This window comes from Pungitius pungitius, chromosome 18 (assembly GCF_949316345.1).
Source record: "Pungitius pungitius chromosome 18, fPunPun2.1, whole genome shotgun sequence".
NCBI classification, from domain to species: Eukaryota; Metazoa; Chordata; class Actinopteri; order Perciformes; family Gasterosteidae; genus Pungitius; species Pungitius pungitius.
The window spans coordinates 6190698-6207480 of record NC_084917.1 but is presented as its reverse complement, the minus strand read 5'-3'; the positions used below and the strand labels follow the sequence as shown (position 1 = coordinate 6207480).

The 16783-nt window shown below is 42.0% G+C and overlaps 2 protein-coding genes across 5 annotated transcripts; one reads left to right on the top strand and one right to left on the bottom strand.

Annotated features, from left to right (window-relative positions):
* Positions 1-475: 475 nt before the first annotated feature.
* On the bottom strand, positions 476-4945 carry coq4 (coenzyme Q4 homolog (S. cerevisiae)). Of its 3 annotated transcripts, XM_037485370.2 has the most exons (8): positions 4712-4945; positions 3896-4054; positions 2661-2757; positions 2476-2578; positions 2229-2358; positions 1927-2020; positions 1390-1595; positions 476-628 (listed from the first exon to the last, which is right to left on the bottom strand). In XM_037485370.2, the coding sequence occupies exons 1-7, from the start codon at positions 4779-4781 to the stop codon at positions 1412-1414; spliced, it is 837 nt and encodes a 278-aa protein (XP_037341267.1). In that variant the 5' UTR covers positions 4782-4945; the 3' UTR covers positions 476-628; positions 1390-1411. The 3 variants fall into 3 exon arrangements, with proteins under 3 accessions (XP_037341267.1, XP_037341266.1, XP_037341268.1); XM_037485369.2 differs by lacking the exon at positions 476-628 and having other exon boundaries at positions 911-1595; XM_037485371.2 differs by lacking the exon at positions 476-628 and having other exon boundaries at positions 911-1595; positions 3896-4051.
* Positions 4946-4966: 21 nt separating this feature from the next.
* On the top strand, positions 4967-15646 carry traf2b (Tnf receptor-associated factor 2b). Of its 2 annotated transcripts, none has more exons than XM_037485367.2 (11): positions 4967-5139; positions 8533-8735; positions 9489-9567; positions 9778-9876; positions 11556-11717; positions 11811-11885; positions 12239-12313; positions 12970-13194; positions 13296-13599; positions 13787-13935; positions 14036-15646. In XM_037485367.2, the coding sequence occupies exons 2-11, from the start codon at positions 8560-8562 to the stop codon at positions 14252-14254; spliced, it is 1563 nt and encodes a 520-aa protein (XP_037341264.2). In that variant the 5' UTR covers positions 4967-5139; positions 8533-8559; the 3' UTR covers positions 14255-15646. The 2 variants fall into 2 exon arrangements, with proteins under 2 accessions (XP_037341264.2, XP_037341263.2); XM_037485366.2 differs by lacking the exon at positions 4967-5139 and adding an exon at positions 5193-5414.
* The last annotated feature ends 1137 nt before the right edge of the window (positions 15647-16783 follow it).

Genomic DNA, 16783 nt, shown 5'->3' with positions numbered 1-16783 from the left:
TATAAGTGAAGAGCAGATAAGATCATAACATGAAACATTTAAACACCTGTGCTACTTCTCAAAGGTTTGACAGGAAACCACTAGAGGGCAGTAATGTCAAATTAAACTTTCACAGCATCACATGTGCACACAAGCCTTCAACCTCCTTATGTGGTCATGATGATGCCTTCTCAGATCAGGAACAATGTCTCCAGCACTACTGGACCGCTGCAAACACTGACTACAAACAGCCGAAAACTCTGAAAACTGGAATTTAAACACGGCAAAAGAGAATTATCATTAGCTTTAAGATCCGATACAGCTATGCATTAGGAAGTATGAGAGAAACCACCGCGTAGTACGAAGTGTTGTAGAGATCTGGATGTATGATTCAAAAGGAGCAGGAGGAAAGAAGGCAGTGAGTCAAAACCAAAGCAAAGGGGAAAACTACGACCAAGATGGGGCCTCACCGACTCAAAACAAGTATCATGTTAGTTTTTAGAAGAAAAGTTATTTGAATAATTTGTGGAAGTTGGTGATCTCAATGTTGCACCTTCTGATCATTCTTGTAAATCCAGAGCTGTGTGGTGTAACACCTCGACAGCCACTTCAAACGAAACAGCCGTTAGGCTCAGCCTCTTTGTAGGGCCTGTTAAGCATGGCAAATTAAAACAGGATTTTCAGTTTGCAGGCTTAAATTGAGGAATGAATAAACAAAAACCAACATATTGTAGGAACAAATGACATTATTGGGATTAATATTTCGCATGCAACGGTCAAATCCTCAAGTTTATGCAGTGAGTCTAAAGCAAAATGGGGATATATTGTATATTTACTGAACTAAATGAATGATGCAACAGTGTTTAACGCAAAGGTTCTCTTCATTGTCTTCCGCTTTGGGGATTTAACGAAGAATACACATAACAAAAAATTGTTTCTCACTACATGACTTTAATGAGAACAATATTGAGCAGTGTTTTCCACATGATTGATATCTTATACGCCTGGCAGCCCACAGACAAACACTTCCAGCAACTGTTCCCACTACTTTCAAAATGAGGCCACATCAAGCGGGTGTGTGATAAGGGGCAGCTGCTCTGGGTGTTTTAAGCTAACACCTGTTCCTTTCCCAACCATAAAGGTTAGTTCAGCCTGCATGTCCACATAATGTTAAATGACAAACAGTACAAAAATACCAATTAAACTTGCCAAATATTGGCATTAAAAATTATATCAGACAAATGCCAATATTATTTACATATTTAATATACATTTTATTTTTTATTCTTTTATGATACAAATACACTTCCTCATCAACTGGTGGATGCTGACCACAACGTGTTGAATCAAATCTGATGGACAGAAATGACTTGATGACTGATTCACATTTCAAAGTTTAAAAAAACACACCAAACTTTGGCTCTTTTTGTCCTCAGATGTTTCTTCGGCTGGGAGCAGTGAGAGTGACGGGAGGGGTCTCTATGTTGAGCTCCTGCCGCAGGTCTTCGATGTTTTGCGACCATCGTCTCTCGTAGAAGATGCTAAGAACGCAGCGGGCCCGGCGACCATTCTGCAGGGCCCAAGGGCCCAAGGAAGTGAACAGCGACTGCAAACGGCTAGAGGGAGAAATAAGGTTCAGCATGAAGGGATGCTTTTTAAAAAATCTAATAAATGAATTGCCCTACGGTAAAAGGAAGTTCAGTTATTAAATGAGGAAGAATTAAGGATTAACGGGTAGAGGAGACAGTTCTGTCATTTGTTCATAATAACAATGATACAGTACAGTGTTTCATCTTTGTGTACTTCACATTAAACCCAAACAAAAAACTAAGGGAAGTTCACTATGAGGTCATCAGGCTGCATTGATATAGTGCGGGAAAGGCCTTTTAATGTTCAATTATGTACTGAATTATGTGTGAAGCTCTGGTCAATCCTCTGGTGTGCTACCTTGCATTCAGCCGAAGAGGCCCCAACACAGCTCCGAGTGCACACATGGGGAGCCCAGTCTGAGCAGCTTCAAACCATTTCACTGCCACTTCACCTAAAAGCAGCCAAATATGAAAATACATATCCAGATGAATATGTTTGATATGTTCAGAAAAAAAGAAAAAATCACACAGCAATCTATTTATATTATGTTTTATTCATGTATTTGGGGGACAATATGAAAAAGACCAGATCCCAGAGCAGGACAGTGATAAACGCACTACGTCTAAGTCTAGTGATAGGATTCAGAAGCCCTGACTCACCCAGCATGTTGGTGGGCATGCCCAATAAGGTATGGAGGAGATCATGAACCTCCCTGTATCTCTGCATGACGTAAGCTAGCTCCTCATCGTCTACAAACTTCACGTCTGCCCTCGAGTCGGGGGTCACAAGCTGACGGATCAGGAAAGTGAAAGTGTGAGTGAAGAAGAAACAGAAACTTGGAAGTAGGATTCTGGGGAAATGTGGGATTCCTGCAGTAATCGGTCTCAGCGCAACACTGACACTCACATTATCCTCTAGAAAACGAAGATATTCTCTTCCCAGAGAGCCGTCAGGCAGAGAGGCCATTTCTTTTAGATCAAGTGTAGACAACCGGATCCTTGGCCTTTCTCTGCAACGAGCAGTAAGACATATTCCAATGTGACTCACTGTAGAAACAGTTCTGTTTTAAAGAGCCTAATCCAGGTACTCACGTAAGGATCGTCAAGCCTTCGGGGTCGTTTCTCATCTTCTCCCTGAGGTTTTTCAACGCCAGGTGACCTGTTGTCTCCCCGAGCACTGCCACCATATCTGTAGAAATTCATGCAGGGATTCAGAGACACAATAGAGATTTGTTGTCGCTAAACCTACAATTTACCATTTATTGCCGGAGCAGAACAGGGATTTTGATTTAAAGACTATAAAATATGTCAGAATAGGAATTTACAGTTAAATATGTAGTTTGTCTTGAAGTAAAGTGTGTACTATGACTAAAATGTATTGGATCTTTTCACATGAACCGTCTAGTCATCATTGGGAGTATTAGTAGGCCTGTGGAAACATCTGTTTATTGTCTTCTGTGGATTACAAGGTTTTTAGTCAAACAATGTCTGGCGGAAATTCTCAGGTCTGACGTCAGGGCTAAATGGAAAGCCAGCATTATAAGTTTTGTGTATGGTTAGAATTACCTGGTTGTTTACCAGGCAGGAAGGGGAAATACACCTGCTAAACGTGTCATTGACTAAATGTCAATGACAGCTGTTGGTTCTCTCTTCATGTTTCAGAGAAACTGAACTGACATTTGTCAGTGCTTTGCATTTACTCTCATTTCTGTTTCCAAAATATTTTTTAGACTTTACTCAAACACCACATGAGAACTGAAACCTCATCCAGACCCCAACTGTAAAGTTTCATTTCATAGAAAAAGTCTTCATTGTGTGTTACTTACTTACTCATAAAGGCAAAAATGAGTTAGAATGCAATCGTTAAATGAATTTGACAGTTCATTCCCCAAGCCAACAACGGTACAACATTTTTTTATGTATGTCTTAAAAAAAAGACAATACATTTTGTCGTATTGACCATGAGGGTTCATTTTCTACCTTTAGAAAAAGTCATATTTTGAAGCAGTCATCAGCAAACTCAACATAAGGCTTTCATAAAAACAAGTAGCGAGCTCTATAATACGACTGTTTAGTTCAGTCTTAAGAAATAATAAAATCGATTTCATTTTTGTATTAGAATGATGGCCTACATTATTTCCATAAGCCTTAAATATATTATAAATATTGACTATACTTATTTTCATGTGATTGTGCTGTACTGCCTTATAGTTTGGTTATTTTGCAGACCTTTTAGGTCAGATTCTTTTAAGATCACCTTGGTTTTATTGAAGAGATAAAAAGGTCAAACCAGTCTGTTATATTTGAAAAGGGACAAAAAGTCTCACCATGTCTGTAGGGGTCGTGTAGTGCAGCCACACCTGAGCCCACAGCCAACAGGGCTTTCTGGAAGGGAGTGGTGAGGATATGTCCAGGATACAGACCCTCATAGCACCGGTCTGTGAGCACACTGGTACTGCTGTGCACCTGGTTCACACACACTGCTTCTGCAGCAATGTGGAACAGCGTTAGAAACATTTACAAAACAACATTTATAAAAAGACAAAAGACATAATGCATTGGTTGATATTTATTGTCCTCATACATCAATGACAAAGTTAACATGCCAGTTTACTAATGCAAGCTGCGGTATGCAGGACACATTCTGGTGCATTTCTCCTCAGTTAACGTTAATGCTCACAAGACAAGCACAGTTAGTTAAGTTAAATCAATGCATAAACTGTCCGTTCCTTTATAGTAAAGTTAAATTATGATAACAGTAACCTTACTCAACTCCTGATTCAAATGTAACGCTATAACGTAGTATAGCGGTACATCTAATAGTTGAAAGGATACGTGAGCTAACGTCATGTTCACCCAGTTGTTATAAATAAAAATGAACTTTTCCAGTCCTCGGCCCGAAAACATTTAACGTTATATCAGACAAGCGAATTGTTGACATAAGAAACAACATTGACATTTAGCCGTTGCTAGCGCACTAGCTAACGTTACATAGCCGTTAGCTGAGGGGTGCGTAGCCTCCCCTGGTAAAGGATTTAACCAATATACAGGAATTTCTGTATCAAAACAGAGAACTAACATCAATTGTTTTATGAAGGGGTGTTTCAGCTAACGTAGAAACGGACAGCTGTAGAACCTCATACCTTTGGGGATAAAAGGGTACCGTAGCCGACTACAACTCCAGCGAGATCGGCTAAGCAAGGAGAGCGACATATTCGACGCCAGTGCGCATGCGTTACTTTATTACGCTGCCTTTCTACCCCTGTGTAGCCCGGTTGGAAGGACGTGGGGGCGGGGTCAGTTTTTTTTTTTACTAAATTCATGCGCTGATAAGGTGACTCAGATAGCCCGTTGCCAAGTGTCTCAAGTAGTGCGCATGAGGTTGGTTAACACGGCTAAAGGGCGAGCTGCCCTCAGTCCGACGGCAAGGTTAACGTTACATACGTTTAGCTAATCCAGTGTTTCTGCTTTCCGGGTGAAACACCCTTTAGCCGAACGAATAAACGTCATAAAACGATGACCCAAAAATCCAGTGACTCGGAACACGTCCAGACAGCTAGCTGAAACCTGCGTGAGTTAACGTCAGCTAAACGCCCTTTACACGAAGCGATAAGTGTAAGCTGGCGTTTAAGCTCAAACCAGAAAGTATGTCGACATGTGTCTGTAACGACTGCCACGCCGTTAGCTGCCTGAACGCAGCCGAACGGAATGGCTTCCTCAGAACTTCCCCGGCTGCTAATTTAAGTGGCTTTAACAAGTGACGTGGGACGTGGGAGTCAGCCCACGCCTCGTATATCTTGCCTGAGAGTGAGGCGCGCGTTTTCAGCCACACTTTTTTCGCATTGGGTGAGTAACTTTCAATATTGCCGCTCGATTTCTCCGCGAGGGGAGAATAACGCACAACTACAGACGCACATTGGTGCCGAGAACGCGGCGAGCGGAGAGGCACACGGGGCAGGGAGAGGCTGGCTTCATGCTTCTTCTTTTTTTCAGGCTGCAAATGGCGACAGAAAAGTAGAGGCTGTGGAGAGAGTGGAAGGACAGATCGGTGCCGATAGTGCACGTAGCTTTGTTTTGACGGGGAACGGAGCTTTTTGTGTTACTTCTTTTGAGAAGATTTGCAGAATTGTAACTTGAAAGGCTGGATCCAGTGCAGTGTATTGTTTTGGTTTTCTCTTCTAACACTTCTGTTCCCCTCGCTGTTTTTGCCACAAATATTCTGGTCTGTTTAGTCTTTCTCAGGACGGTATGCACAAATCAGCATATGCCTTCTGCATCGTGCTTGATTTTTTTTTATTTACTATTTGCATTATTTAATTATTGTTCTCACTGGGTTCGTATTTGCAATAAGATTAAACAAATAAGGAAACCAAACAAGTGCTTGGGGTTATGGATGCCCTTCATAAGGGTTGTCTATGGAAGCCTGTAATCATTTTGACTTTAAGTCTTAATTTTGTTTTTTGGCGGAAATGTGTTTCCGTAGTAGATTAATTATTCACTCTAGGGCTTTTTTTTTACATTTCACCCAACAAGGTTATCAAATCATTTTGAACTTATTTTCCATTTTGACATGTTTCAACGCATGCAAGTTGCACAACAGTTTTACTATGGTATTTTGCAGCAATAAGATTAGTCATCCTTTACAGTGTGTGATGATGTGATATGCAGTCAGCTAAGGATTCCAGTTAAAAAGTGGCCTCCCAATGATCAACATCAGCAGAGTGTTTCTCAGAAGTGAAGCATTTATGTTTTGGCCTTAAACAGTATTCTTGTTAAGGGTTCAAATGATTGAGTACAGGGTGGAAATAGACACATTTATTATTAGAGATCATTCTTCTAGAAAATTCACTGCAAGATAACCAGTAGTGCTTTTTCACACACCATGTGCTGGATTATTTGGAAGATTCATTCTAAGTATTCATGCTGTATGTTGACATATAAACTAATTTTGGCTTTGTTGGAAGGTGAAATGAAACTCGTTCTTGTATTTCGGTCGTAGCAGTTGTATGTGGTTTTCACTTTGCTTAGTCAAAGACGAAAGACCATTTGGTTTAGTTGGCTCAATAGAAAATGTATAATTGTGTCATCCGCATAACTGCTTAGTTTTGATCCCACAGCCACTTATGGTCTTACATTTCTAGGCATGTGTTTTGGGAGATTTCCTATGTCTGGGAAGGGGATTAAACTGATTCCCCCCAAAAAGTATTGAGATGTTTCCCTTTTAAACCACAGTTTTGTAGGCCTATATCTGCCTCAACTGTATTTTTTACAGTGGCACATTTTTTCCATAAAATTTCCCCATAGTGTCTTTTGTAACCAAACAATGCTATGTTTGTTCAACATTTCTTAAATAAAGAAGTATGAATAGACCGCTTTGTTATCTCTTCATCCTGTTTGCTTCCATTTTATATCATGTGTGACATTTGAACTCTTAAGGGACAACGAATGTAGTTTTAAACCATGCATGACTCAAATGCTGCTCAAAGCTCAATGTGGCTTTTTACAGTTTTGTTCAAACTAGATAGACTACATATTATCATTCAGCCTCGAAGCTGTCGCAGATAATGAGACACATGTCAAGGTTGGTGTTTTCATGTGGTGGCATGCAAAGCTGCAGACAGTTGTGGAGCTTCTTGACATACTTGCATCAATAAAGTGCAGCACATGGCATCCCACTGCAGCTGCGTAACACTCCCAAACATGTGCAGTATTAGTCATTAATACTTGGGGTGTGGAAAAGTGTTGAAAGCTATCGTGACATCTTGTGGTTCACATGAAAAGCACACCGCACCTATTTCCACACCCATTACGTTGAAATGATGAATCATATATTACAAAAGAATAAATGGTAATAGAGCTGACATTTTTAATATACTTGCAAAGGCATGAACGTTTTCAGATGTCTTGTCTTTCGGTATTTCTACCACAACCTTGTTGCAGTGCTCATTGTGTCAGACTGGGTGAAATTATTGCCACGACAGGTTATTTTGTCCGACTATACTATTGCATTTTACTTGCACCACTGCTGCAGAGTTACGTACCTGGTTAATCTAGTCAGTACAGTACTTTCATTGTTTCAGAGAAGGAAGCTGATAAGGGCCCATTTCCCTCCATTGTATTCGTGTTAACCATTGACAGTGTTCATAACGAGCCAAACTGGCTTCAACCGCCGCAGCAGCGTCTCGCTGGTTACAGATTAGTAATATCGTCCATAGTGCAACAAACAAGATGATGACCCGAAACAGATTGAACACACAGTGTCCCTGTAGCAGACAACCTTTGGTTCGCATGCATCTCCTGAAGTGTGTTAGCTGCTGCATTTTTTATGGTTAGAGCGAGCGCTGCTGCGTGTTCGAGACGTTTCAAATTTGCCTGCATTTTATTCTGACCATAGAACATGCAAACCAATTTTGCTTGAACATGTAAAACAGGTTTTAGGGTGTAGCAGCTGTTGGGGAAAGCTAAAGTAATGTCCCTTCTATTCAAAGTAATTCATGCAGTACTTTGTTCCCATGGTTCTGTCCTTTAAGCAGAGATCCTGTTAAGCATCCATTGCTAACCCGTCTTTGTACACCGGTAGTGAAGGTTATTTTTATCGTGACGCCTACATTTTATTTGTGTTATTTAAAGTAAAAGAAACAGACTGAGACTGAGAAATGGACCCCTCAGCAGTAATTTGCCACCCAAACATGTAATTGATGCAACTCTGTTCCTTTCCGGGCTGGCTATAAATATGCTGTTCAAAGATTTTACACCCGGTTTTTCCTAACACACCCAAAATGTTCACGGTTTCCCAATGACGAATCAGCAGTACGCCCTGTTTGTACCGTCTTGTGACTTATGTGCTTGGATGCTTCCCATGTTACGCTTTCAGTGCAACTACTGAATTTCCCATTTGCCGACTACTCCAATAGTGGTAACTCCGACACTCTTTACAGCTGTTGTATGTTCTGTTCATCCACAGGATAGAGCAACAGATTGATGGAGAAGAATGGCCCGCATCTCGTTGGACTGTACCGTCTCTTTGCCAGGGATCCCCCTCAGCGTGCTCTCGGTGCCCATGGAGAATAAGTACAAATGTCAGCAGTGTCTCCTGGTCCTGAGGAAGCCCGTCCAGGCTCAGTGCGGCCACCGCTTCTGTGTACACTGCTTCAGGCAGCTCACCAGGTAGACCGGATGTCCTCAGAACTCCTACAGCCGTGTGAAATGCAAACCCCCCCCACTCCCACCCCCTGGCACGCTCCCCCTTCTGCAACCCCCCACCCTTATCCTTCCCTTCCCGCCGGACCTGCTTCAGCACATCCTGTGTTCCACTCTCTGCTCGCCTCTGGGTCATTTTTTCAACCGGAGATCAGTTCCTTTATTCAGACTCATCCCTCACCTAACTGGAGTTTTTTTTTTACTGAATCACAAGGATCTGATCATGCTGACCCATTCTAAAGGTGTCTATTTCTTTTCTACTTCTTTCTCCTGTCACTGACTTATGGAATGTGAGCTTACCACGAATACATTGGTCGGTCACCTTGTGTGTGACGATGCTTTCACATTATCGTTAGACATAAGGTGACAATACAGGAAATGGAATCATTTCAACACCATATATTAACCACAAAAAACTTATATGGGATGAAGTCTCACTTTGTTTTCACTTGACTCATGTTGATGGTTCAAAAATAGTTTTTACTGTGAATTTCCTTACACCTGAATTTGTGTTTCGGTACATGCGGAAAAAAAACCCACTTCTGCTTCTTCATTGGAATTCACCACGTTCTAAATGAAGTTCTCATGTATTCTTTGTTTGTGTTTCGGGTTAAATGAGCTGTGTGGTAAATATGTCAGCAGTTGTTGCCATAATAATAAATCAACAGGGATTGGAATTGTCGTCTAAGCAGAACCAACATGTTGTTTTTTCCCTGTCAGTTACGGGCCGAAGCCCTGCGACGCCTGCCGCCAGGAGGAGATCTACGAGGAGCCTATTTCGATTCTCAATAGTAACGAGGTACGTTACCAAGTAGGGTTTTTTTTGTTTTGTTTAAGGAGTCATCTTTTTAGTCATCCCTCTGCTATTCCCCACTCCCACCCTGATTCAAACAAAAGCTATGTGACACCAGGCCAACGGGGCTTTCCCTCACCGCACAAAACCGCTCACGTCTGTTAACTATTCCATATATTTACTCTGCCTCCCTCTGTTCTTTGTTCGCCCCCCCAGGCCTTTCCTGACAACGCAGCTGGCAGAGAGATCGCAAGTCTTCCTGCCAAGTGTTTGAACCAGGGCTGTGATTGGAAAGGCTCCATTAAAGAGTACGAGGTAAAGTAGTGGGCTGGGCTTTTATTTTGAATTACGGCCTTCTGCACGAGGGTTTGTGCACGCCGTCTCAGGTGTAACCGCATCCGTCCCAAGTGTCTGTTTACTCCCACTCGAACCTGTTATGTCTGTGTCAACTACCAAAAAGCCCCAGTGTACCGTGACCCAGGGCCACGTTAGCATGTGGGTGCATTGCATGCAGTGCAGCCATGCTGACATAACAGGAAGTGAAACTTAAACATGCAGCTGGAAAGTCCCCGCGTTACCCGCTAAGATTACAGCAATAACTCAGGGGGAAAGTACCCGGCTATAAAAGCCCTTTGACCCAATCAGCACTGCTGATAACTATCATGTGATAATGAAACTAGGTCTAAGGCTGGACCAGATGTATACCCTGTTAATTATACATAACAGGAACTCCATTAATGGAACAGACAGTTTATGTACAGACCGTAAATTCCCCTCTGAATCACAAGTCAAATCACTCTGCCAGTTTTGTTTGTCGTTTCAATATCTGCAGGGCGAGTCATTTTGTTTAGTAAAGGACAGACTCATTCTGGGAAATAGGGTGTGTGTGTGTGTGTGTGTGTGTTTGTGGTTGTTTGTACACGTACTGTGTAACCCAATCTAGATCAGACCTGACGCAGGAAATGCTGAAGCGATGTGTTGGCAGCAAACATACCTGATGCTGCAGATCAATGATTGCATGGTTTGCTGATGTGGCTCATGCTGGTTAGCTTGCTGACGCCGTAGGGAGACGCTTTTTTTAAAATGACCATGAGGTTCAAAGGGTGCTACAGTTGCATTGCTCGTTTCCAAGGAGTCACCGCGCTGTGTCAAACACCCACAGCGGGACGTCTTCGTCACTGCGTTTAGCTAACCCCACACGCCCAGAAGAAGCTGGAAAATGACAGTTAACGAGGTGTCGGCGTGCTGCGTTGGACACGCGGTGTTGCCACGGAAAGCCGCCAGAGATGATTCACATCACCGGGGATTTATTTTTTGGGGGGTTTGAGATCTTCCAGTTTATCTTATCTGAATAGTGAGCAGCCAAAGCGAAAAACAAGCTAGCCTACCTGACGAGAGCTCTGTGGCTGCTGCATGCGGCCGGTAGTCCTAATAAAGAGAATCACTTCCTTGTCTTAAACCCCACCTTCCGCTCCGCCCCTTTCATTTGGCCGCCTTTTCCTGAAAGATCACAGGCGACACTCTTTTATGTGTTTTTTAACTTTCATTCCTCCATATCTTGATGTTTCTTCTTTGCCTGTTGGAAGAAGTTAAATTATTTTGTGGTTCGACAAACATTAGGAATAATTCTAGGAATTTTACAATTATTTACAGTAAAGTATGATCACCACGCCTACAGCTGCTTAACTGCTTAGCTTTTTACACCCTGGAGATGGTTGTGATGAATGGAATTGTTTGTCCACGTTCCAGCTTTCCGTACGTCTTGTACCACACAGGACAACGTGTTCAGACAACACTGGCAGCTGTATTTGTTCGATAATGACTGATAAAAGACGCGCCTTCTGTCCAGAAACAAACCGACGAGCCTTTGTGACTCGGTTGAACATCTGTCGTGTAGATTACACCACCCGCTTCTTTCTTCTATAAAACGGCTGTTACCGGACACCTGTTGGCAGGAAGAACGTAGTAATTGTATATCCGTCCTCCATCTTCAGGCTCAGCACGAAGGCCGCTGTGAACTCGAAAGGGTGCAGTGCGAGGCCTGCAAGACCTCCGTCCTCTGCACGGAGAAGGAGAGACACAACGAGAGAGAATGTGAAGCGAGAACGCTCAACTGTAAATACTGCAAAATGACCTTCAACTTTAAAGAGATCAAGGTGAGCGAGGGAGACCGGCGTGTGGAAAAATGGTTGTTTGATTAAATGGACACAAAATAATATTGTCTTTTGCTTCTTCGTGTTGTGCTTTAGGCCCACGATGAGATCTGTCTAAAGTTTCCCTTACAGTGCAAAGACTGTGGCAAGAAGAAGATCCCAAGAGAAAAGGTTAGAAGACAATATTCTGACAAAAGGATTTTACATTTCCTACTTGTAAAATAAAACCACAGTTGGCTTCTTTTTGCTGTACCTAAACCTGGTATTCAGGAAATCATCTCAAGAAAACATGCTGCACCTGCCCTTGAACAATCCAGAATACATGAAAACACAAACAATAGACAGAAAATAGAAGTTCCTGTGCGTGTACTTTAAAGTAGACGTGTGGGAAATCCACAAAAAGGAATGTTTGAAAGAAATGCACATTTAGAATTTCCTTTTATGGCCATGAGTTCCACTCTGACTACATCGTGTACTTAACTTTCACTTTTCTGTTTCACTTAACCTTTTTTCTTTTTTTCTAGTTCAATGACCACAGCAAGTCCTGTGTCAAGTCAAAGAGTGCCTGTCCATTCAGTGAAGTGGGCTGCAAATATGTGGTATGTTAAGCAATTTTTCAAGGTCTTTTACTGACATTTTTTAGTAATTCGGGAATTGTGCAGATTCACGATGAGAAGAGCAGGAGTGAGACGATTTATCTATCTCCAAGGTTACTATGAAGCTACGTACGACATGAGTAGCTCAGCTAAAAGAAAGCCAGCGTGACTCTGCCAGTGTAACCAAACCTTCTAAAACGAAGAATGCAAAGAGTCCAAAATGTAATCCTCCCCCCGAAACCTGAACCGGTCAAGAGAGTCACACTTGAGCGACCTGCCTCTGGTCTTCATGATAAGCGCCCTCTGGTGATCGCTTTATGCTTAATTGAGGAAGAAGATTTGATGGGTTTTTAACTGTTGAATACTTGTGTTCTTGTTTATTTGATCTCAAATGGTTCATGTTATAAATGTTCGTATATAAAGTTAGGTTTTCAAATCAGGCTTTCAGGCGTCCCTTAGTGTTGGTGTTATGCATTTAAATTAAAAACCAACAACTGGTTGAACTTTTCATTACCACCATGATACTAAATATTTATCAGTATCCGCACAGAACATAGTAGATTGAAAGTGAATGAAAAATGATTCTAATAGTACAGTAGTATGTATTTCTCTGTATTCCCTGCGTGTAAATGCTTAATGAGCCCCGTTGCGTTCCTCAGATGGAGAGCGGGAAGCTGGGCGACCACGAGCACGGCAGCACCATGGAGCACCTGCGTCTGCTGCTGCCCCTGGTGCTGTCCATGTCCCTGACGCGGGCCGACGCCGCCGACCCGGGGGAGCTGCAGGAGGACTCCGGCCTGGGCCTGTACAGGGCTCCTGAGGAGGGAGCCGCTACGGGAACCGGAGCTGCAGCCTCCGCGCAGTCCCTGGACGTGGACAAAAAGGCGAGTCTCCATGGACTCGACGGCCTCGTGTCGCTCGCCGGCCACGTCTAGATGTCGAGTATCTAAATGTATTTGTTGTGTTGTTGTTTTTTTTTGCACAGGTGAACGCTTTAGAAAACATTGTGTGCGTCTTGAACCGAGAGGTGGAGCGCAACTCGGTGACGCTGGAGGCCTTCTCGCATCAGCATCGATTAGACCAGGAAAAAATTGAAAACCTCTCCAACAAAGTGCGTCAGCTGGAGCGGACGGTGTCCATGAAGGACTTGCAGCTGTCCGCAACGGACCAGCTGCTGAAAGAGCTCCAGTTCTGCACCTACGACGGGATATTTGTGTGGAAAATCTCGGACTTCTCGCGCCGGCGGCAGGACGCCGTGGCCGGTCGAACGCCCGCCATGTTCTCGCCGGGTAAGCAGAGAGGCCACGCCCACGTCCACGCGCTGTGCAGCCCGTGTGTCAGCTGTGTTGGCAACTAGTCATGGGGATTTTTTACTTCACTACACCCTTGTTGTTCTTCAGGGAGGGAACATGCCACTCCTATTCTCACATGATACTGTGCTTATAGTAACATGGTGTATTCTTCCCCTCCCCCCAGCGTTTTACTCCAGCAAATACGGCTACAAGATGTGTCTGAGGCTATACCTGAACGGCGACGGGACGGGCCGAGGGACGCACCTGTCGCTGTTCTTTGTCGTCATGAGGGGAAAGTGCGACGCTCTGCTCAAATGGCCGTTCAGCCAGAAGGTAGATAAAAAAAAAAGTGACTAATAATAATGTAATAATCCACAACAACAACAACACCTCCGACGAACCGCTCGAAAACCAGCTCCTGCCCTTTCCCCAGGTGACCCTGATGCTCTTGGATCAGAACAACAGGGAGCACATCATCGACGCCTTCCGCCCCGACGTCACCTCCACCTCCTTCCAGCGGCCGATCAGTGAGATGAACATCGCCAGTGGCTGCCCGCTGTTCTGTCCGCTGGCTAAGCTGGCGGGCAAGAGCCCCTACCTGAGGGACGATACCATATTCATCAAAGCTATTGTAGACCTCACGGGCTTGTAAGGGGTGTTCTGTGGAAGATGCACCTAAGCCATAACAAAACAACATAGTGGGAAAATGAAGAATAATAATAATAATAATAATAGAAACACATATTTTATACTATCACAATATTTATACTAATTATGTCTTTTATGAATTTAATATCATATCTAAACTATATCACTTTGGTCTATATGACCAAATGTCATCAAGTGTCACATTATGACAAATACACACGCTTGTGGTTGTGTGATGTTTATGGACATCAGGCGCTGCTTTGTTATACCCGCCTCATGGAGGTTTTGCCGTTTCTGTCGAGATCTTGTAGAGTTTCAACTTTGGCAGTAATTAGATCACATAAGAAGTTAGCGTTTCCGTGTAGAGATCTTAAAACTTCAGCGCTTTAGTTTTAGTAACATTAAAGTGGCGGTCTTTTAGATATTTGCAGTTTTAAAAATTGGGTTTCTGTGGTGAAATTACTAGGGACAAGAAGTGGAACTGTCTCAAAACAATTTGAATATAAAGTATGTTATTATGGCATTTTAAAATTACTACTAAACTATGAGCACAATGCTGTTTTCAGATCTTAAGGATTGCCTGTTTAAGAACTGCTAAGTATCTCTGATGATAAAAGGTGCGCAAGCGTTGGTCATCTTAATGTGTCCCTGTTGGCATTAGAGGCAAAGCTGAGAATCATATAACAAATATTTGTATCAAATACTCAGTATATAGTATCTACAATTTTACAATAACTGCTCTTCACACCCGGTCAAACATCAGCCAAAGCCGCCTGGCAGAGGTGGAAGTTTCCCTTCTGCAGGATTTGATTATTTGTAAATAGATGTATTTAAATACAACTTTGACATCTAATCCTGCCCCCATGTGAAGAGAGGCCTCTTGCTGTTCCTACTGCACACGGCCATTTAAACAGCGCAAAAAGCCCAGTAATTCAGTCCAAACTGACAGTCCTACAAAACGTTATTCGGTAACAGGTTTATAGATATTTTATTTTAGTACAACATAGGGCTGCACCATAAAGTGAAAGATGCAGTTCTCTTATCTTACAAAAGAAAGTAGCACAAGGAAAATAATCTTTTCGGTAGTTTCTGCACATCACCTCACAAATATCACTGATAGTTTGGATGCATTTAATAAAGAGTTAAGGTTAGTAGTGTAAAAAAAAACACTTTTTATCATTTAGCGCAAATCAATTCCATCTATATAAACGAATAACCAATTATTCACCTTATATCAGATAAACTGTAATCTTATAGCTTTGTTCAAAATTATAATTAGGAGTTATCTAAAAATGTCTTATTCTTAATTATATTATTACTCTAAATTCTAACCACAGCTCCTTTAAGGGAATTAAATGTTAACTGTTCGCTATTATATTAAATGACTGATGGTGAATTTGTTCCTTTTCTTCCTTTTCTATTTTTAATGCTATTCATGTGATTCCATGTTTATTGCTCAGAATGAACATTCAATAGTATAAAGGAATACGTCATGTACAGCATGGAAAACATAAGTTGGTCAACAGAAAATATATAATATATATAAAACCTTGGGATTTTGACTTTTAATACTATTGATGACTGCTTACAGGGAATTATGTTGTCTTTTATTACACAATAAAATCATCTGATTAATCAATAATAAAAATAATTACAGCCTGGCTAGAGAAAAGACAATCGAGCACCGAGCCTTTGATTCATGTTGTGCATAAAGGCAGGAGCATAAACTGCATTAACACGTTCAGATCCTTTAGAAGATCTACACTACATCGATAATGTAATCGAGTGAGGAAACTAATGTTTTTAAATATATCTCAAGGTACATGGTTTCCCAAATAGTCACAGATGAATATTTCCCCAAAAGGCATCTTGTGTGGTCCTGTGATACTTTACGATAGCGGCTGCTACGGAGTGACGCGTCAGTAATGGAAAACATTATGGGAAATGTTTGACTCTTTTATCCTTTAATCGCATGTTCTCCAACTTTAGAGATAAATTATAGAATAGTAGTCAGGAAACCGCATTGGAAAGTCATGGTATAGTATTTTAAAAATATAGTATATTGAGTAAAAGTTGTAAAAAGTCATACTATTTGGCAAGAGCAAAAGTAATAACATTTATTTGAAAACTGCAACTGTCTGCATTAAAATTGGAATGAAAAGTTGTCACAAACAGAGCAGCATTCGGGTTCATGTTGAGCTGATGATCGACATCCTGCAAGACAAAGAAGAGCCGGCATCCCCTGGTGGCCCGAAGGAGTCGTCACCACGCAACCCTCAAAAGGACATTTTGAGCCCTTTTTCCCCAAAGCCATCATCGGGGGCCAGTTGTTCAAAACATTTAATCTGGATCAAAATTATCCGCATTTGGAAATCCCCTTTTTTCCTATCCAGGATCAGGTAATCCATCTTACTTTTATGCCGGTTTTTCAAAGCAACATTGGACTGGATCACTCTGATCCAGATACACAGTTTTCAAGATTACCAAATCCGGATTACAGTGCTCTAAATGGGACAACATATCACAATGTGGG